At 34.1% G+C, this 23,112-nt stretch overlaps 2 protein-coding genes and 1 non-coding gene across 3 annotated transcripts; 2 read left to right on the forward strand and 1 right to left on the reverse strand.

The window, feature by feature from the left end:
- Positions 1 to 8,485: 8,485 nt before the first annotated feature.
- Positions 8,486 to 8,559, forward strand: Trnai-aau (transfer RNA isoleucine (anticodon AAU)). The gene has a single exon. It is a non-coding gene; the product is annotated as a tRNA-Ile (tRNA).
- Positions 8,560 to 11,089: 2,530 nt separating this feature from the next.
- On the forward strand, positions 11,090 to 14,128 carry LOC133173921 (uncharacterized). The gene is made up of 8 exons (XM_061308984.1): positions 11,090 to 11,136; positions 11,518 to 11,681; positions 12,179 to 12,390; positions 12,526 to 12,629; positions 12,739 to 12,852; positions 12,984 to 13,032; positions 13,545 to 13,717; positions 13,875 to 14,128. Exons 2-8 carry the CDS (start codon positions 11,520 to 11,522, stop codon positions 14,126 to 14,128), a joined length of 1,068 nt encoding a protein of 355 aa, XP_061164968.1. The 5' UTR covers positions 11,090 to 11,136; positions 11,518 to 11,519.
- Positions 14,129 to 18,122: 3,994 nt separating this feature from the next.
- Positions 18,123 to 19,370, reverse strand: LOC133173922 (uncharacterized). Its single transcript, XM_061308985.1, has one exon. The coding sequence runs from the start codon at positions 19,368 to 19,370 to the stop codon at positions 18,123 to 18,125; it is 1,248 nt and encodes a 415-aa protein (XP_061164969.1).
- Between the last annotated feature and the right edge of the window lie 3,742 nt (positions 19,371 to 23,112).

A 23,112-nucleotide genomic window follows, 5' to 3' on the forward strand; every position in this document is an offset into this window, starting at 1 on the left:
GTGCATCGGTTTTTTGATTTTGGTGAAAGGTGTTGCCATGGTTACTAAAAATAGAATTTTTTTGTGAAATTCGTTTAATATGCTACTTCTCCTACAGTTTTTGTCTGATTTCAATATAACTTGGCACACAAGTAGACTACACTAAGATACATAACTTAGTGCATGGGTTGTTGCCATGGTTACTAAAAATAGAAATTTCTGTGAAATTCCTTTAAAACGCTACTCCTCCTATAGTTTTGGTCTGATTTCAAAAGTTCTTGGCACACAAGTAGACTACACTGAGGTACATAATTCTGATTATTGGCTTTTGATTTTGGTGAAGTGTTGCCATGGTTATTAGAAATACAAATTTCTGTGAAATACATTCAAAATGCTGCTCCTTCTATACTTTTTGCTTTAATTTCAGTGTAACTTGGCATGCAAATAGACTACATAATTGTCTTTATCAGTTGTTTTGATTTTGATGAATGATGTTGCCATGGTTACTAAAATCAAAATTTCTGTTAAAATCTTTTAAAAGGTTACTCTTCCTACAGTTTTAGTCTGATAGCAATAAATCTTGCCACAAAAAGAGACTAAACCAAGTGATCATTACTCTATTGCTGTAACAAAGTTTCAAGTCCAAGTGCTACTTTTCTTTTCCTTTGTTATAAGTACAAACTAGTAGAGCTACAGTCTCATCAGAGACTTCTGGTTTGATTTCTTCTCCAGAACCAGTTGAACCAATCTAAAACAAAGTTGCTATACTCAGCATTTTTGGGTAAAAGGAATTTCAGTTTGTTCAAATAAAGAGCCTAATTATCCTTTTGAATGGGGAAATAATCAAGAAGCAAAATACCAGTAGATTGTTGTCCTAAGAAATCTGAAAACCACTGTGATAGAAAAGATAAAATCCCTGTAAAAACTTCCTGATGTAGTGTAAATTCAAATTTGTTCAAATCATGGCCTGCTAAGTAAGGTACACTGTAGGAAAAGGGTATCAAATTCTTAGAAATACATCAGAAAAAAATCTCATGAACAGCAGGGCCATCGAGCATCATGAGGCAGAGCATTTTCAAATTTGTTCATATCATGGCCCCTGGGGGTAGGGTAAAGCAACAATAGGGAGACTGGATTTTACTTAGGAATACATAGGAAATAAAAAAAACTTTTCTGGTGAAGCATTGCTACACTTAATCAAATTAAAATTCAAAGATTCTTCTTTTGTGTGGATTTTTTTTCCCTAAAATTTTTGACTTCGGGTTAGGATGGGCTAAAATCAGGGATCAAATTTCACATAATGCATGTATACAGATCAAGGTAAAAAAATCTTTAAAATATTTTCTTCCACAGAACATCAAGGCTATATTAGTAAGTGATGAATTGAAGTATATCTCATTTGTGAATTCATTTAAATCATTACATCATAAAATGGGGTCATAATTTTTCATGAGGATAGAAAGAGGGGAAATTTAAAAAAAAAATCTTCTGCAGAACAACAGGGCTGATTTGTCTCTGGTGAGCATTGTGGCAGGTGGTCTTTTTGTCTCTTTTCTTAAATTTCTTCTGTATGTTTTCCTTTTTTTCTTGTGGTTTTTATGTCAGCAAGTACATGTATTAAAAGAGTATGTTATGTGCTGCCAAAATGTCCTTGCTTGATTTTGTTGATGTTTTTTTAATTGAGAGATATTTTTCAAATTGTTTTATTAGAAATAGTCCCCTTCTTGACCAATGAGTAAAAGTTTCTGCAGCTACTATTTGTTTGTCTGTATAGGAATGTTTGGAAGGTTATTTTATCTTCAACTTTAGAATAATTAACTTCAACCTTTTCAAGAGAATGTATGTGTAGTGAAAATTTGCTGTAAAGTTTTGGTAGCTTATTTAAAAGAGAGAGAATTAAGGAATTAATCTAAATTGTGGTAGAAATTCACAAACAAATATACCCCTGAACAGCATTTAAAAAAATAAATAATTGTACACATATACAACTATTTCTTATTGATAAGAATACCGGTAAGCATAATTTTTTTTTACTTATTTTTATTTTTTTTTCAGAAAGTGTCCAAGTGATTTAATTGATTTAAATATATATTTTTATAATAAATTGATAAATATTGAAAGATTTTTATATAATTTTAAAACATTGTTTATATGTACATGTACATGTATATACATTTGATGAAAAAAAACATTCCAATATTTTTGTGGTTTTTGTCATTCTATGATAGTTTGTGGACAAAAGTGTGCATTTATAGATATTTATAGATAACTTAGTTGATAATTTCATTGAAATTAGGACCTTTTTATACATCCCAAATGAAGTTTAGGAATACATTTGAATTACTGTGTCCATCTGTTTTGGTGTCTATCTGTCCACCCAGCTTCTACGCCAGACTGTAACTTGGTAATGAGGAAGCTTGGAGCATGTTGCTTTTTACCAGACAGGATGTCCCTGAGTCAAGGTCATTGGAACAATTAAGGTCAAAGCTCAAATGAGTTTTTCTGATCACCCGTTGTCCATCGTCCATCTGTCTGTAAACGTTTCACATTTCAACTTCTTTTCAAGAACCACTGGGTCAATTTTAACCAAAATTGGTACAAAGCATCCTTGGAAAAAGGGGAACTTAAATTGTTAAAAAAAAGGGCCAAGTCCTCTTCCAAGGGGAGATACCGTAATCAAGAAAAAGACAAAAATAGGGTGGGGTCATTAAAAAAATCTTCTCAAGAACCACTGGTCCTGAAACTTGTGTAGAATCTTCCTGAGGTAGTGTAGATTTTAAATTGTTCAAATCATGCCCCTGGGGGGTAGTGTTGGGCCACAATAGGAAATCAAAGTTTTACATTGAAATATATGAGAAAAACTTTTAAAAATCTTCTTCTTAAGAACCACTGGGCCAGAAAAGCAGAAACTTGTGTGGAATCTTCCTGAGGTAATGTAAATCCTAAATTGTTCAAATCACCCCCCTCCCCCGGGGTAGGATGGGTCCACAATAGGGAATAATTTACATTGAAATATATGGGAAAAATCTTTTTAAAATCTTGTTCTCAAGAACCACTGGACCAGAAAAGCTGAAACATACGGAATTTTCCTGAGGTAGTGTACATTCCAAATTGTTCAAGTCATGGCCCCCAGGGGTAGGGAGGGGCCACAATAGGGAATCAATAGGGACAAGGGGGGAAATCTGATGAAAAAAAGCAGGGTCAAAGAGACTCAGGTGAGCATTATGGCCCATGGGCCTCATGTTTTTTTTTTTTTTTAAAAAAAAAAAACAGAATAATTTTTGCCGATAAAATTTTTACTCAGAAAAGTTGTGTGTATCATAATTTCATAAATTTCAATTATGAAAACTTTGCTCTAAATATTTAATTCACAAAGGAGATGGGCGAACATAGCGTGCAGAAAGCCTATAGCTTCAGAAATACAAAAATCATGTTCAGTTTCTGAATTTAACATCTAGAGTAAAGTTCTCATTATTGAAATTTATGAAATTGTGATAGACAAAACTTTTCTGAGGAAATTTTCTCGGCAAAATTTATTCTTTTATTAAAAAAATTAATGTGGTATCCGTGGGGTTCGAACCCCAGCAATAAAAATCCTGAGTATCATTTTCTTTCGAGACTAGCACGCTAACCACTAGACTACACAAGTCCTGACGAACAGTGGCATTTAAATCATGTTTGTGATATGACCCTTGACTTAATGGACTTCAAGTATTTCTCGAAAAGATGCGAATGTTATGTCGTAAAAGTGTATTTTTAAGGTATAGTGGGTCATTGCTCCATATTTTTATGGTAACCAAAAAATGTACATTTTTATGCAAACTTTGAGGATTAACTTTCAAAAAGGTGGAGCGAAGACCCACTCATATCGAAAAATAGTGTTATAGTATGAGAAAATGACTCTTTTTGCCCGCTTTAGTGTGTGTCTAATATTTCACAGGCAAATAATTTCAAACTTTGAGGGATTTTTGCAAATTGTAGAGATTTTACATAAAGTATATTTTAATGTTAGACGAAATATCACGGAAAATTTTGATATAATTGAAATTTAATTTTTCATCTTCATGTTTGTCACACTATAGGCTTATCGCTCGTCATGTTCACCCATCTCCTTGAATATGATTTATATATATCTGACATTCGACAAAATTTAAAACAAGTACTAAAGTTTACAGTAATTTTGCCCAGGGCACAATTCCATTTCAACATACTGGTTTCATCATTCAAAAAGAAGGCTTCTACCACTGGAAAACAAAAAATATATAAGTACTAAATATATAGTATTGAAATAATTGCATACATTGTATTTCTTGTCATCTAAAATATATTAAATTCAAATATAAAGATTTTGTTTTTCAGCAATCACACTTATAGCAAAATCTGTGTCTGTCATGAGATGAACAAAATGGTTAAGGCATTTAAAATCACTTGAGAAATTTACCTTCATAGTCCTAGGGACCATCAAATGGTTGTTCAGGCTGTCCCCCGGGGTTACCAGGGTCTTTAAAAAGGGGGGGGGGTCGACTCGAATCCCCAGCCCTTCGGTTTCATGTGTCAGGACTAGTGGAACTGAAGGGTGATTTACATCCAAACAGTCCACGTTTTGGTTATGGCAACTATGATCAACAGTAAATTTTATTTTACTTCACAGATCTTAGAATGAGGCACGATTTATACACAATGATTGTTTTAGTTTTTGTGAACCCCGAATGTGGCACAATACCCGCCCTGGAGGTTGTAGATTTGCATAAACTTGTATCTTTACATGCAAAAGTTTGCAAATTAAACTGCAAGTCTTCGTGTGCCTTAATTACTTGAATTCTTGACAATATATATTTTTTACTCTTTTTATAAAGATTTTATACAGAGGTAGAGTTAGGGTGGGGTGGACATGGTTAATGGTATAAAGGCAGTTAAACATAAAAAGTCTGAAATTAATAGTTGTTATAGGTCTCATATTAGTCATATATTTACATATTCCCCTTTCAAAATAATATAGTTTGTCTACTAACAAATTTTCAAACATTTGGCAAAGCTGGTACGTGTGTAAAGAAGGATAACTCCACAAGAAATAATTTATTTTTGAAATGACCCGATATTTTGGAATTTTTTATTATCTGAATGACATGATGGTCTAAGGGACCTGTTACATTTTGATTATATTTTACTGAAATAAACCAAATTAATGTAAATGTTTGTGAACTGATAACCTTTTTCTTGGTAAAATAACACACAGAGCCGCATTGATTTGATACACCAATTTCCTAACAGTGCCAACACTTTAGAATGCCTCAATAAATGGCATTTTCAAAAGCTTAAATTAATTATTATTCAATTATGCAAATGAATTAATATATATGAAAATGGCCTGATATGATATAATAACGGTTTAATGCTTTGAAAATATGAAATGAATACATTTTTTTGGTCTGAAAATAAATGAGATACACATGCGTGGATGCCTGGAATTTGCAGAGTTATTTAAAATATATACTGAAGTAAATCAAAAATGATTTTGGACCCCCCCCCCCCCCCACCTGAAAAACGTGGACCCCACCATCACCATCAATAAATAGGATTTTTCGCGTTTGGGAAAGGGATTTTACTTTTTTTTCTATTGGGCTTTTATAAAATAATAAAATAATTTTTTGATATAACGTTACAGTAAGTAATTTATTTATTTATAGTGACATGTGTACATGTATGGGTGAAGAGGCGCTGCAATAAGCTCAAACCGTTTACATAAATTTAGGAAACTGGAAAGTAAAAATAAAAATTTCAGTTTCATTGGTCAGATCTACACGGATCCATTCGTTCTAATTTAATGTAATCAACAATTAATTAAATAAAACATCGCATAGAATAATTATTTTGGGTGTTATTTGAGTCTAATAGTGTCAAAGGGACACTGACCCATTGTTTGTATATCCTCTCTAACCCCCCCCCCCCCTTTTAGATATGGCTGTTCAGTTCTTTATTCCGTGGGACGTACATCCCATAAGCATCACAGTACAATATTATATATTTATCAGTTACATACATAGTACAATAACATGATATACACTTACAAACTTGTAATACATACATTCTATTATTTAGCTAATTGTTTTAAACATTCTAATAGTAATTTATTGGCATGATATATATATTTCCCTAACTGATTTACATCTTTAGTATTTGTACTAAAAAATAGTTGTATTAGACTAAAGACACTTGGTCTTCGGGAGTAGTAATGTTTGATGAATTTGTCTCTTAGATCATGGAAAACTGGACAAATGAATAAAAAATGAAATTCATCTTCAATATCATTTAAAAATTACATAAATCACATTTCCTATTACTCCTTATTAAATTATCATACCTTCCCGTTTCTATCTTTAAGTTATGTGCTGAAAGTCTAAAACATGAAATTACTTTTCTGTATTTTACATGAATAGGTTTCTTTAAATAAGCTTGCAAACAAAAATAGTCAACTAAATGCTTATATAACATGCATTTTGGTGATCTACATATATTAGATATATAGCTTTTTGTTTAAAAACATCACACATTCTATTGTATGTTATGTCTAATATAATACTATCTTTTTGATTACTATGGTACAAGTCAGCCAAACCTAGAGTGTACATTTCATTTTTTATACTCATAATCCAGGGGTCTTTATTCTCCACCATATCTTGATAACATGCACTCAATATACAATTATTACTTTTTCTTAATTTTAACCAATATTGTAATATCCTGCGCTTTCTATAAATATCTAGTGGTATTCTACCTAACTCCTAATAAACAGCACTATTGCAAGTATTTATTCTTATACCAAGTATTCTTTTACAAAAATTAATATGCACTCTTTCAACATCTTGACCTTTATGAAACCCCCATATTTCAGCTCCATAGCATAACACACTTTTAACATAAGTATCAAACACATTAATCTGAGACTCAACATTGAAATTTTAATGGCTATGTCACACTATGTGTAGTCCAAGTAAACCGTGTTATGCATCATAAATTGATAAACAAACACTAAAATGTTTCTTTTTTTTTTTTTTTTTATTTATTACATATAATAAAAAACAGAAATACCAGGTTTGTGCATTTGATCAAAGGCTAAACAATTTTAAAAAATAAAACATTAGATATAGTTTATGTTTCAAGCATGGTTAGTGTTATAAGTAATAGTTATTGTATATTTATTATGGTGTATCCTGATATATTTGGACGAAGGGCGGTGACGAGTGCGAAGCACGAGTCTCCGCCCCTTCGTCCAAATAAATCAGGATACACCATAATAAATATTCAATAACTTTCTTGTATCATGGCCAATCAAAACGTCAATAATTGTTATGTCCCAAATTTTCAAGCATGATTTTTAATTACACCAATAAAAAATATAGTTTTTGTCAGGTGACCGCATGGATATTCTCTTCTTCCCGCCAGAATTTTTTAATTCGCACATTTTATGTGTGTGTTCATGAGAAAGGACGTCGGATTGCAACTCTCCAACTTAATATAAAAACGGATTGTTAATGAAATTCATAAGAAAACCTTTGGATGTCAAGGATGAAAAATTCGAAGTTGAAGAAGGGAAATGCAGGTGTTAATCGAAAATCAAGAAAAAAAGATACCCATTGATCATTTGACATATTCGAGAGCTGTGGCATGAACAAAAGCGCTGTGTTAATAACTCTTCATGAGAATGGATGCAACTTACAGCTGAACTTTATTCTAGTTGAGCAAAGAATACAGCAAAGATGGTTTATCCTGCTAAAGGGCTCTATTACAATAGGTTTGATATTTTAAGATATTTATTTGTGGAATTCATGTCAAAAACTTGATTTCTCGATGCGGTGGATCGAATATTCAGTAAAAACATTTTTTCGTATTTTGGGATACATGTGCACTGTAATTCATGTGAAAGACCTTTATTTCATTGGCAAAAATTTGTCTTTGTATAGAACAAAGGCCATTTAATTCTGTAGTTCTTCAATATACATGTGTTGAAATCGCCTTGGTGTTCAATAATTTATTTACACGGCACAGTTTTTGCTGGCTCCGCCCATCGGTGTATCTGACTATCTCCAGTTGTACACTTTACTTCAAAGGAAAGATACAAATGAAAATTTAAAAACTGAAATCGGGCCTGCAAGCGAAAATTTTTTATTCGTTATACTTTTAAACCAACTTAATTTATCAATTTTGGTGATAAAATATATTCTAGTGAAAAAATTATACAATTTCTTTCAATTTACGTTGCTAAGTATTATAATTATGATACTAAGTAAGTATGCATCTGCAATATAGGCCGACCTAGTAGTAATCATGGTAAAGGCCGGCTCTGTTATAGTCCTTCTGCAGCTATGTGGGAATAGAATTTTCAAAATGTTGGCTAAATGGGAATAAACTTAACGAATTCCTATGTTCTCAAAAGGTCTACGTGTGCTCAACCATATGCCATATTGCTCTAAAATCTTCGTTATGTTTTGTACGTACAAATCACAACGGCCGGTTAGCTCAGTCGGTTAGAGCGTCGTGCTAATAACGCGAATGTCGTGGGTTCGACCCCCACACTGGCCATTTTTTTTTTTTTGTATCTTTCCTTTTTTTTTTCAAATCAACTAAAACAGCAATTCTAAAGTATATTAATTCAAAAAATCTTCTAACTCGCTTGTTATCTTTTTTATCAGTAGGATAAGTACTAAACGGCAGTGCAAAACTAAAATTCACATTGAGGCTTCTGATAGTTTTACACGTACACAAAAAATATTGAAAAAAGTTGAAAGATTTATTGTACTATGGTATTTTATCGAGAAAAAAATTATTCTCGTGTAATGTAACACTAAATTTTGTTTTCCTGGATTTTTGTTTTGCTTTCTTTGAACATTTCTTTAACCAAGAAAAACAAATTATTTTGAATAAAATGTAACATTTCTTTGCACAGGAGGTCGAAAATCATAGTCGTAGGAAGCCAAGCACGGTCGGTATGAGAAGCAAGAATGATCATGGGTTTCCGACGATGGAAACTGTCTGCAGCGTGAAAATAGGTCAATTTCTGCAAGTCACATACAATAGGGTTAGCAAGTCAATTTACCCATTAGATACTAAAATAAGATTTTCTAAAAAGATTTGTAACTAGTATGTCAACATACATGTAATTATCTTACATGTAGACATAATTATCTTGCTTGTTTACATACCTTTCTTGCATGTTGACATAATTTTACTTGCAGAGGTCAGAAATCTGTCACCATAGTTAACTAATATATAAATTTTATCTATATAAATCTTTATCACTCTTTCGTCATCTCAGCTTCGCCTCATAGGAAATAACATTTGTACTTGAATAAATTTAAGTTCTTTGTCTTATAAACTAATAATTTACTACATTATAAAATTTACCTGGTAATATGTAAAGTCATTCTCATTGTTTCAATTAAGAAACATCTAGTGTCTCAACATGATCAAACATTTCTGCCCCATACCTACAATTTCAGGGGTCTTAAGTCCACTCGTAGCTGTTGGGTCATGCAACTGCCACGACTGGATTCAGAACCTATGTCGTTGTGAGGTGGATCTACCCCTAATGTCCAACTTATATATGTATGCCTACTGTTTCACATTAAAATTTTGATGCAATTTATTTATTCTGACATATGCAACTTAGTTGCATGTATGTATCTCTTGCAGGTACTTGTGGATAGTACAATAGGACCCCCCCCCCCCACCCAACATTCAACCCCGGGGATTGTTGTCTTCTCAAATAATATTTATTACACTTATGATATTTATCATGTTTATACAATAGGAAAAATCGGGGGGAAACGCAAAATAATCGTTCCATTCAAAAATTCTCCTCTTTACATATATTTATTTGCCAGTCATGATTCCACTTGGAACATAAGATAGATACAAATATTAAAACACGATTTGTTTACATTCAAGAGGACAAGAAAACACGTCAACAAAACATAACATATGTTAGACAGAGAAACGTATGCCACTCCAGATTGTTTACATTGTACCCCCGCTGGTCTTTCTTGATTAAAAAAAACAAACAAACAAACATGTATTTCTTTTATTTAATGTCGGTTCACATTGTCTCTACATATATATCTGTCTTAGTTTATACTATATGATTGACCCTGCATCTCGTAAAAATCCCACAATTAATCCTCAAACACGATTACAGTCAGTGAGTTGAAAAATCCTTAAGTAAACGCAACGGAAGTGTATAAAGAATGTATTACCTTTTACGATAACATCAGAGAGATTTATTGACCGGACGTAATATGGTATACATGATAAATAAGTCCAATAAATATAACTTGAGAAGAAATATCCAACTAGATCTAGGGTGGAATTTGGGGCGGGGGATGGGGCCCTGTCCACAAGCACCTAAGATATTTTTGTCTCAGTCAATTGTCATTTAGTATCTTAGGTACTTAAAATTGAATGACAAGTATTTTTTTCAGCTCAAGGTCCTTCTTCCCCTTTATTTACTGTTAAATAAAAGTCTGGGAATTATATTTAAACTTGCTTGTAGATACACATAAGTATACATGTACAATTTGATTGTCAGTTAACATCCACCACTCATCATGGCCGTAGGAACGGGGGGGGGGGGGCACGGCCCCCCCCCAATAATTTTGCCGATATATAGATTACTATAGAAAACATGGCTACCACATGCTTGTGCCCCCTCAATAAAAACGTCTGATGATGTTTTTTTTTTTTTTGTTTTTTTGCTTGTCAAGGAATTTTTGGTAGTTGATAGTGCCCCCCTCAACTGAAAATGTATGGCTGTGCCCCCCCCCCCCCCCCAAACTGAAATTGCTTCCTACGGGCCTGCTCATTATACATCAAAACAAACAACAGATGCACAAAAAGAAAGGAAAAAAAATAACGTTTTCGTTATTTTACTGAAACCCATATGACTTACAGATCCATAATCTTGGACATAGTATAAACAGTTACTCTAGCATGACATATAAATATTTCAAAATAGTTGCCAATCCTTGGTTGAATCTTGGCTGTCTCCCAAAGATTTTCGGACCAATCCTGTAACTCCACGAGGGATTACATCACTTAAAACATTATGTACGGAGAGGGTTTTGATCATTCCTTATTCGGAATAACTCCGTATCGGACAAACAGGTTAGTTAATTTTCAAGATCGTAGTCCCGATGACAGTGTTTCGAATGATATTTCGCTCGCTGGTATAAAATATATTAGTACTGTAACACACTTGTAATCAAGACATTTTTGTTATTATATGAAATAATTTTTCAATATGTACAATGTAAAACATATTCAACACACATATCTTAATGATTGAATTTGTTACCTTTGCCAAATTGGATTAAATTTTACAATACATGTACAATTATTTAAGAGTTACGTCCCTTCCATCCCATTCATAAAATTAGTGTTCTTCGACGTCAATATACATTCGTTAAAAATAGATTTGTTGTTGAAAAAATATAACAATGGACAACTATGTTGATTAATATACAAATTATTGTTATTTCGTTTCAGCAATGTCTACATCCCTCATCATTTTGTCGTTGGCAGTTGTCACGGTCGCCGCTGGAAAACTTGTGAACTACTGTGATGTTGAAAAACAGTTTTACGTTAAACAGTGGGGGCAGTGCAAGGCTTGCGATAGATGTCCAAGGGGCTACGGACTGAATTCAAAAAGAGTAAGAATTTTTTTTGTATTTCACCTGAACATGTACTATCATAGTCATTAGCCACAGTTTTTTTTACCAAAGGAAAATGGACACAAAAAACCTGTGGTTTGTGATGATGCTGTATGTAATAGTCCAATCGTTTCCACATATTCTAATCGCGAGTAAAACAGAGAATGGAAGTCATTAAGTCAACCAAATCATTTTTAGACACTGACCACGAGGTATATTTCTTAAATTCAAAATTAGAATTAATAATATCAGACTAAAATCGTATAGTTACTGCGTCTCGCATAGATCTATGAAATTTAAAAAATACCTTGTAGTAAGCACATGTTCCTCCTCTGAAATATATATATATATATATATATATATATATATATATATATATATATATATATATATATATATATATATATATATATATATATATATAAAATCTCCTGTTTACACAAAGTTTGTATTAATAATGGTCATAAAACAGGAAAATATTGCTGTTATATTGTTAGGATGTACGACTGGATCCAGTTCACGGAGCGCTCCATTGCAGAGGTTGTGTGAAATGTGTCCCCGGTGAAACCTTTAATTCTGAGATAGGATATGGGGAATGTCTCAGCTGTACAAACTGTACTGCTCACCGAAAAACTGTTATTACAGAGTGTACAATAGAAACTGACACAGTCTGCAGCAAGGCTGCAATACAGGAGAACGGACAAATACAGTGAGTATAATTAATAACGAGATTCCATGGGAAAATATTTGTGCAAAATGGCAGTAAATTAATGAATTTAAATGTTTTTAAGAAGACAATATTGACGATGATGATGATCATAACCATTAATAACAATAAATTCAGGTCGCCCCAGAATAAGCGGAAGTCGGTTTCTCAGGATCAAACTAACTCAGATTCAAAATCAGACTCCGAAGTTAATATCGGCAAACAGGACCAAGAAAATACAGGTACAAGTTATAAAACTTGGTAAAGTTTAGATTATTGTTAGAAATACTAACTGAATATTAAGTTATAAAATAGCAGAGGTATATAATAGCTGCTTTTCTTTTTTTCCAGATTTGAATCCATTGCTGACATGGTCTGGTATTTCGGCAATAGCAATGTTTGTTCCTCTCTCAGTTGTTATGTTTTTCAGAAAAAATAGAGAAAAACTTAATTGCTGGAAAAAAGGTAACATTTATTGTATGTCATATGTGTATTCTTTAATAAAATTGATGACATTGTTTTCATCAAAGTATCCAGCATAAAATGCATGTTTAAATATAAATTATATATGATTGTTACTCTTTTTTTCCCCACAGACCTAGAAATTTCTATAGATGTCCAAGAGCAAGAAAGCTTAAAGAAAAAGTAAATATATTTTTTTTATTCATTAATCAAAAACTTTTTTAAATTGAAAAATCAACTAATATATCCTAATTCATCCGTTGTTTTCCAGTAGTTTTTCCCCTTGGTAGCTTTTACACCTGGAAAATCTGTTAGTTACTATATTGTAGATTATCCCCGCTAGTAGCCCCCCCCCCCCCCTCCCCCTCACGTTTTTAGTTCAAATTTAAGAGAAATGATTACAGGAAGCCATTAACTTATAAACTATATATTGCAAAGGATGGTCAGCCATAAATGTAACCGAAATGAAAAAAAAACGGGGGTAATCTACTACATTGTACATGTGTATATATGTATCATGTAAATTTAGAGGTAAATGCAAAATCTATATAGCCAGCCTATTGGCTTTATCTAAGATATAGCCAGATTTTCGGATGGAAAGACTACTAATATAGTCAGAAATCCAGGAGGGGTGGCTAAAGGTAAAGGCTAATATACAACACCGTCATTAAAACACAAATTATTTTATACAACAGAGATAACCATGATGTCCCTGTGACCCTTGAACCTGTCGAGGAATCTGCTTCTTTGAGCACCGTGAAATCAAAAGTAGATTGCACAGAAGAAACCTCTCAGTGTTTTGTACGACAGTCAGTCGTGTCTGAGGATATGCCACCATTAGAGAGCGACTTTTATTACAGTTTGAGCAGTAACATCAACTTAAAGGGATAAATGCAGAAAATCCACAACTGAGTATGATCATTTGTCATTTAAATTGTAAAGTTTGAAACACTGCTTAAAATGTATTCCTTCTGAATATGCCTGATTACTGAAAGTTGTTTATTTCTCAGTAATTTCAATTTTAGATGAAGTTCCTACATATAAAGAGCAACATGAAATATCAGATGAAGTTCAGATGAAGTTCTCAAAGACGAGAGTCAAACGATTTAATGGAATTCCTACAAAGAATTACAAGATATCTGTGGCAACAATTCTTGTAACAATCATTAAGGATTGTGAAATCCAGAGGACCAAGGAAGAACAGAGAAAAAAAGAATCCCATAAAGGCAGCTTGTTGAAATATTACCTACCTAAGGTTATACTGGTTGATTCGGCGTGAAAAAGTATCATAGTACGCTCGGACATGATGGTCAGCGTGAAAAAGTTTCAAAGTACGCTCAGACATGATGGTTTTGCGATTGTAAACCAGCTAGTTTTTTTTTTTTTGAATAATGGGTTTTGATGGTTCATGAATAGTGATGGTTGAAAGAGAAATCCTTATCTTTACGTTGTCCAGCTGATTGGATATATGTTTGAAAAAGAGGAAACGAGATGAGATGGACGGTTGCTGATACGACAGTTGTTGATTTGACAGATGTTGAATGTCATTTGAAGAAAGGGAGGAAATGCACAGTTGTGAATTGCTTTTGATAGTGTTTGATGTTAAATAATAATGCAAAAATGTAAAAGGTAAAGATAACGAACAGTGATCGATCTCAAAAAATCCATATTATCTGAAGAGGGCATACAACACGGACACCTGGAAATTCCAGAGGCGGGATCAGGTGCCTAGGAGGAGTAAGCATTCCCTGTTGACCGGTCACACCTGCCGTGAGCCCTATGTATAGATCAGGAAGACGGAACTATCCGTAGACATTAAGTACAGAAACAAAGGCCTAACGATTGGTCAACCAAAATACGACCCAATGATAGGTTATATTTTTCTAATAAGGTCACGACCAAACGAAATGCTGACTTCAAGCGAGGCTGTTGAAATCCCTGCAACTTATCAGTGATTAGCCTGCCTCGCTTTAAAAATTGATCGTACTCGGGGCAAGCTCTTGAGTAGCGAATAAGTTGGGAGACATAAACACCATAAGCAGGTAATAGTGGAATATTACTACATAAATAAGGATAGTTGACGATGGAAAAGCTGAAGTCATCTCGTTTTTATACAATTTAGTTGTTAATTGGCATTTATCGTCTATAGCAGTAAAATATCTAAATATGAAACAGATGTGACAGACTCTGGTGTCTTTTTATTTCACGTTCACTGGGATATATCTGGTCGATATACGAATGAAAATAACTTTTGTTAATTGATAAAACAACGTCGATATATCAGAATGTCGAATTGAAGGCTACAGCTAGTGTTTTCTTCTTCTTGTGTAGACGTTTTTGAATAAATTCTGTTTCAAAGGAATATAAAAACAGGTCACCTAATAAAGGAGCACAATTAGTGCCCATCGTAATTCCAACAGTTTATAGGAAAACTTGATCTCCGAAGACTATATAAATGTTTTCAATGGGGAACTCCAGCATTCTTTTAAAATCAACTTCAGAGTACTCGTGTGTACAATCAGAGTTTTTAACGAAGTAATTCTGCTTTATGACCAATCACAAGATGTGAAAATTTCCGAGTTTCGTTTTTATTTACGCGTAATTGTCTATGATATCAAAAAGTATAGATTTTAATTTATCGTGAGAAATTGTTGTATGAAGTGTAGAAAAGTTTTGATATTATAGACTTTTGAAAAATTTGGTAATTTTAAAGTTTCTAAAAGTTCTTTCGAGCTTCTGAAAGTTCTTTCGAGTTTTTAAGGATCCACATTTGATTTACACCACTTCTAGAATAAGCTGTAGCACAGTACGTCTGAAGTTTCACCTTTACAGCATGCAGTTAATATTTTTGTAAGGAGCAAGGATTAAAGCTTGGTATAGCATTTGCTGGACCCAGCAATGTATCTTTTTTTGTAAGGATATTTATGAAGTTTAAATGATATAAAATGATTTTTATTGAGCGGAGGAATCGTACATGATGGGGGCAACAACATTAGACATCCACCTATAGATAATAAGTGCATTTTAAAGTATATTTTTTTTTTAGTGTTTCCACTTGTCAGTTTTCCCCTTTATCACTCTTTTGACGGGAAGAACTAATGCACTTCATTTTCACTGACTAGATGATAATAATTTTATCCATGCCTGGTCACACAGCTAAATATTTACATCCACCGAATATTATTTCCTCTATTTCTTATGAAAACCATTGTCGTTCATATGTCAGTAAACGCTACTTAGTAAGCCACCTGCATAGGTTTCTTGAGCAATGGCTCTTCCATCAATCATGCATACAATTTCATACATATATGCAATACAATATTTAGCATACTAGTATTTAATTTTACTTTAATTTTACTTTAAATGGCTTTTTAAACAAATGTAAAAATAAACAATAAAATGTCTCTTTCTCTGTTAGTACGGGATTTAACGTCGCAGCCATTACAGAAAAACTAGAGGTACTGTGAGCTCTGAGCTCACAAAATGATACCCCGTCTACCGTATATTTGTAATGGCAAAGTCCATGTTTTGCTATGGGAGACCCAAAATATGTCCGATTAAAAAGTAAAATAGGAGGTGCACAATGACTCTATGTAATAAAGATTCTGTGAAAGTATCATTAAATTTTATTCAATGGTATAGGAGGAGTTGCGGATAAGAGATGGGTACCCCTCAATACTATAGAAAAAATGACAGTTTTCCAGGTTGTGCCATTGGAAAACCGAAATACGTCTCCCATCAAAAAGTGAAATAGGAGGTCACAATGGCACTATGAAACAAAGATTCTGTGAAAGTATCATTAAATTTTTATTCAGTGGTATAGGAGGAGTTGCGGATAAGAGATGGGTACCCTTCAATAATGAAACGCATACACCTGCTGAAACCTGTAGTATTATAATGACCCACTATTTTATGAGTAAAGGTTGCAGACGTTTCAAAGTTTGTGAGCCCTCCTGTACCTGTCAGAAATCAAGTAATGACAAAGATGATTAAAAATATCTATGAATTTATTAAGTTAAAAAGCACAAAGTCAAACGCGCTCTTTAATGTAGTTCAGGTCTCAAGGTGTTGATATTTTCTCGGGGTGATGCCTGGCTATTCATAAGAAGGTGTAGAAGTTCTGAGAAGGTGATAATCTCTGTTGATAACTAGAAGGTACACTTGGTACAGAGAAGGTGTAGAAGGTGACCTATCAACTGAAGGTGTACTTAACTATGGTACCTAACCAAGGTACATATAGTGTAGATAATATATAGGCTATATAATTGCAGTTATAATTCTAGTAGAAGTTGATAAAAGGTGATGGAAGGTGTTGAACTCTCTCTAGTTGCACCTTCTAGGGAAGGTGAGTAGGGATGCTGAATATGATACAGAAGGTAGTGATGGTGTTCCTACTAAACATCAATAGATCATGAATGGAATCTATGTTCAAATCTATGTAACTAATAGAGAAGGTGCAAAATATTCACCTTCGGAGCCGGATGGTCTGGCTGGAAAAGTTGCTGCTGACTCATTTTGTTATGTGACCGAAGTGATGATTTCAGGTCGGGATCGGCCTTATTTAGTGTTTATCACGTGACCCTTCATAATTATTCATGAAGGAAGATGGCGTCTGCGAATGAAAACACTGCTGAATTCTGCCTAGAGATTACGACTGATGCGGCTTATACAAAGTATTTAACGATGTCTTAACATTCATACGTGAGTAATTAAATCATGTAGATTCTGTTTATTATGTCTATAAATTATGGTAAATGGTATTTAAAGCTGAATCATCTCTCCGAGGTGACGATGTGCTGAGCACGTGTTGACATAATTATAGCTGGCTGTCAGCTGGGTGATTACGCTTAGTAATTCTATATAACACAAGTTGCTGATAGACAAAGTTGATAAATAGTTGTCTCTGCACCTCTAACTAATTGTTAAATCATCTTGAGGTTGTATTTCTTTCTGGATACAAGAATTATCCAATCCTTGTATACATTCACTGTAGTACAGTACAGCACTAAAGTAGACATCTACACAGACGACGTTAAATAATTTATGTATCAGGAATAATCCTTTAAATATTTGCAATAAATATTGTAACAACATCAACAATAAATAAATAATTATATATACACAGTAACATTAATAATAAATAAATAAATAGATAGATAAATACTAGGCCACTAATAATATAAATAGATAAATAAATAAGTAAATACTGTGCCACCACAGGTCCATAATACTACCCCCCACCTTTTAAAAACATTTGTCCTCAAATGTCTAAATCACATTTTGTTCAGGATGGCGAGTTGGCTACTTAATTCTTCACTTTTCAGCTCCATAATTTTCTTCTCACTTAAAAGTTCCAAATGCTTGAGTTCGTAGAACTTGGCTTCCAGAGTGATCTCTCGCAGAGCTCTGATATCATTTGGAAGTGCATCCAGCGGTAGGTCTCCTCCATTCCTCAAGTAATCTAATATGACAGAGAAGTTGTTAGGATTTCTATCTATAAAGTAGGTATAGACATTGTCCACACTGTAGGGCTTGATGCCTGATGGCGAAATCATCCTGGCTAGTAGAGCCTGAGGCTTTGTCATCAGTGTAGAGACGGATGTCTCAAATCGCCTGCCTCCTATGTTTAATATTAACCTTTTCCTTTGCGATTCTTTAACCCTTTTCATTCTTTCATCTGTCTTGGGAGTTGCAATATAATTAGGTGCAGTTATAACTTTGTTCTCTTTCTCTGTTGGTGAGTAGGTGGAATCTTGTGGGTTTGTTTGGGAGGAAGATGTGGAACAAGAAGCAGAAGTTGATGGTAGATTAGCATGATCTGGTGTTGAAGGGGCTGATGATATTTTCTTCAATGGGGGAAAGGTCACTTCATTGTCAAGTCTGGGCATCGCTTGCACAATTTCTTCAAATGCCTCCTGTATTTCGGTGTCTGAAAACTCCCCGGCATAAAGTGAAAGGCAGTCATCTTCTGGTCTTGAGGTTTCCACTGCTGGTGCCTTCTCCTTCTGTGATCTTATCTCAGGCTCCTGATTGGTGTTTTTACTTGTTTGGTCTTGCAGAGCTGACGGTCGAGCTGGCTTCACCTTATCTCTTGATTCCTTCTCCATGACTTTTCTAGTGTCTTCAGATCTAGTTCGCTTGTTGCCTTGTTGATTCTCTTTCTCCTCTTGCGTGTTACTCAAACTTCTCTGATGTGATCTTTTTCTGTTATTCTGCTGAATTTGGTGGCGTTCTGATGGTGTTCGCCGTAGGTCTTCCTTCTTCACAAAAATCTTCTGACTTAAACTTTTCATAAACTTTCGGTGTTCTTCTGCCTCCTCTTCTGTGAAAGTCTTGGTTGATTTCTTCCTCAGCAGAAGTTCATTGCCCACACATCTCCCTGAGTGATTGTCAGGTCTATTGAAGACCTTCAGGCAAATGGTACATTGATACCCAAAGCCGCTGTGTTTCTCAAACACGTGCCGCTCGCATAAACTCCGCCGCTCAAAAGATAATTCAGGGCACTCCGTACAGTGGAACATGGTAATCAGAAATTTGATATATAAGGTATCCTGAAGAAATTATAGATACTAGATTATAGATTATAGATATATTTACTTTGGATGATAGATACTAGATGATGCAGCTCTGCGCTCATTTGGTGTATAATTGGTGTTGATATTAAACTTTAATGTTGTTTATGTAGGGTTTGAGGCGATCATGATGTACAATCTTGGGCTTTGAGTGTTTGTTTTTCTGGATTTTGAAAATGACATCATTCAATTTTTGAATGATGGTGTAGGGACCCTCCCATTTACATTGTAGTTTGGGACAGAGGCCCTTAGACCTTCTGGGGTTGAAAAGCCATACTGATGCATTAGGTTCTAGTTGTAATATATTTGATTGTTTATCGTAACGCCGCTTCATGTTCTCTGAAGATAGTTGGAGGTTTTCTCTCGCAAATTGATGAATTTTCTCTATTCGTTGCTGGAATTGAAACGCATACACCTGCTGAAACCTGTAGTATTATAATGACCCACTATTTTATGAGTAAAGGTTGCAGACGTTTCAAAGTTTGTGAGCCCTCCTGTACCTGTCAGAAATCAAGTAATGACAAAGATGATTAAAAATATCTATGAATTTATTAAGTTAAAAAGCACAAAGTCAAACGCGCTCTTTAATGTAGTTCAGGTCTCAAGGTGTTGATATTTTCTCGGGGTGATGCCTGGCTATTCATAAGAAGGTGTAGAAGTTCTGAGAAGGTGATAATCTCTGTTGATAACTAGAAGGTACACTTGGTACAGAGAAGGTGTAGAAGGTGACCTATCAACTGAAGGTGTACTTAACTATGGTACCTAACCAAGGTACATATAGTGTAGATAATATATAGGCTATATAATTGCAGTTATAATTCTAGTAGAAGTTGATAAAAGGTGATGGAAGGTGTTGAACTCTCTCTAGTTGCACCTTCTAGGGAAGGTGAGTAGGGATGCTGAATATGATACAGAAGGTAGTGATGGTGTTCCTACTAAACATCAATAGATCATGAATGGAATCTATGTTCAAATCTATGTAACTAATAGAGAAGGTGCAAAATATTCACCTTCGGAGCCGGATGGTCTGGCTGGAAAAGTTGCTGCTGACTCATTTTGTTATGTGACCGAAGTGATGATTTCAGGTCGGGATCGGCCTTATTTAGTGTTTATCACGTGACCCTTCATAATTATTCATGAAGGAAGATGGCGTCTGCGAATGAAAACACTGCTGAATTCTGCCTAGAGATTACGACTGATGCGGCTTATACAAAGTATTTAACGATGTCTTAACATTCATACGTGAGTAATTAAATCATGTAGATTCTGTTTATTATGTCTATAAATTATGGTAAATGGTATTTAAAGCTGAATCATCTCTCCGAGGTGACGATGTGCTGAGCACGTGTTGACATAATTATAGCTGGCTGTCAGCTGGGTGATTACGCTTAGTAATTCTATATAACACAAGTTGCTGATAGACAAAGTTGACCTGTGGTGGCACAGTATTTACTTATTTATTTATCTATTTATATTATTAGTGGCCTAGTATTTATCTATCTATTTATTTATTTATTATTAATGTTACTGTGTATATATAATTATTTATTTATTGTTGATGTTGTTACAATATTTATTGCAAATATTTAAAGGATTATTCCTGATACATAAATTATTTAACGTCGTCTGTGTAGATGTCTACTTTAGTGCTGTACTGTACTACAGTGAATGTATACAAGGATTGGATAATTCTTGTATCCAGAAAGAAATACAACCTCAAGATGATTTAACAATTAGTTAGAGGTGCAGAGACAACTATTTATCAACTTTGTCTATCAGCAACTTGTGTTATATAGAATTACTAAGCGTAATCACCCAGCTGACAGCCAGCTATAATTATGTCAACACGTGCTCAGCACATCGTCACCTCGGAGAGATGATTCAGCTTTAAATACCATTTACCATAATTTATAGACATAATAAACAGAATCTACATGATTTAATTACTCACGTATGAATGTTAAGACATCGTTAAATACTTTGTATAAGCCGCATCAGTCGTAATCTCTAGGCAGAATTCAGCAGTGTTTTCATTCGCAGACGCCATCTTCCTTCATGAATAATTATGAAGGGTCACGTGATAAACACTATATAAGGCCGATCCCGACCTGAAATCATCACTTCGGTCACATAACAAAATGAGTCAGCAGCAACTTTTCCAGCCAGACCATCCGGCTCCGAAGGTGAATATTTTGCACCTTCTCTATTAGTTACATAGATTTGAACATAGATTCCATTCATGATCTATTGATGTTTAGTAGGAACACCATCACTACCTTCTGTATCATATTCAGCATCCCTACTCACCTTCCCTAGAAGGTGCAACTAGAGAGAGTTCAACACCTTCCATCACCTTTTATCAACTTCTACTAGAATTATAACTGCAATTATATAGCCTATATATTATCTACACTATATGTACCTTGGTTAGGTACCATAGTTAAGTACACCTTCAGTTGATAGGTCACCTTCTACACCTTCTCTGTACCAAGTGTACCTTCTAGTTATCAACAGAGATTATCACCTTCTCAGGACTTCTACACCTTCTTATGAATAGCCAGGCATCACCCCGAGAAAATATCAACACCTTGAGACCTGAACTACATTAAAGAGCGCGTTTGACTTTGTGCTTTTTAACTTAATAAATTCATAGATATTTTTAATCATCTTTGTCATTACTTGATTTCTGACAGGTACAGGAGGGCTCACAAACTTTGAAACGTCTGCAACCTTTACTCATAAAATAGTGGGTCATTATAATACTACAGGTTTCAGCAGGTGTATGCGTTTCAATAATATAGAAAAAAAAATGGCAGTTTTTGTATGTTGTGCCATTGGAAAACCGAAATATGTGTTCGATCAAAGAGTAAAATAGGAGGTGCACAATGGCACTATGTAACAAAGATTCTGTGAAAGCATTAAATTTTATTCTGTGATGTAAGAGGAGTTACGGATAAGAGATGTGTACCCCTGACGTACAGTCAGACGGACGGACACCCCCATCACTATACACCCCCGCTTTTCAAGCGGTGGAGGGGGGGGGGTATAAAAATTACATAACCCGCTTGTAAACGCGGGTTATTCATTTTTGCTACAACAGCTGCGACATTAATTCCCGTACTAACAACCAAAGAAAGCATTTTATTGTTTAAATGAAAACCCAATTAACTATGAGAAGAAAAATTGATTTTCCCCCACAAAAAAGATGCACATAATACTACTATTAAAAAAATGCATATACTAAGATATAGTGATAAAAAGACATCTTGTCGAGAGGTCCTCTTTATATGTGCGTCACTGGAGAATCAAGTGACACATATGAAACAAGCACGAGACAAAGTTTTGTGGGTGCGGATTGTCGTCTATTCAAACTGTGCAAGAAAATATATCAGCAAATTAAATTACAGCCCCTTATCTTTTAGCAGATTACAATTTACTGGAAAAAATTACAGATATAGCATATGATATTTTTCCTGAATGAAAAATGCTAATTGAAAATATGTGTAATACATATTTTACAACTATAACGTGTTTTTATCGTTTTAAATGATTTTTGCAACTTTTCAAGTTTGATTGGATAAAAAGTGGTTATATAGTGCTTATAAAACACTTTTTGGTTATTTATTTACAACCTTAGAAAAGAAATCGAAAGATTCGATTCTCTTTTGGTGTTGTAACGAATCGTCACAAG

The sequence above is a fragment of the Saccostrea echinata genome, unplaced genomic scaffold (genome assembly GCF_033153115.1).
Source record: "Saccostrea echinata isolate AGI-Se365-2 ecotype Australia unplaced genomic scaffold, CSIRO_AGI_Sech_v1 ptg000056l, whole genome shotgun sequence".
Classification (NCBI taxonomy): domain Eukaryota; kingdom Metazoa; phylum Mollusca; class Bivalvia; order Ostreida; family Ostreidae; genus Saccostrea; species Saccostrea echinata.

Excerpts from the sequence above, each read along its gene's own strand:
- LOC133173921 (XM_061308984.1), top strand. The coding sequence starts at position 11,520 with ATGTCTACATCCCTCATCATTTTGTCGTTGGCAGTTGTCACGGTCGCC. Across the intron at positions 12,630-12,738 it reads ACAGGACCAAGAAAATACAG|ATTTGAATCCATTGCTGACA; the intron begins GTACAAGTTATA and ends CTTTTTTTCCAG. Across the intron at positions 12,853-12,983 it reads ACTTAATTGCTGGAAAAAAG|ACCTAGAAATTTCTATAGAT; the intron begins GTAACATTTATT and ends TTTTCCCCACAG.
- LOC133173922 (XM_061308985.1), bottom strand. The coding sequence starts at position 19,370 with ATGTTCCACTGTACGGAGTGCCCTGAATTATCTTTTGAGCGGCGGAGT.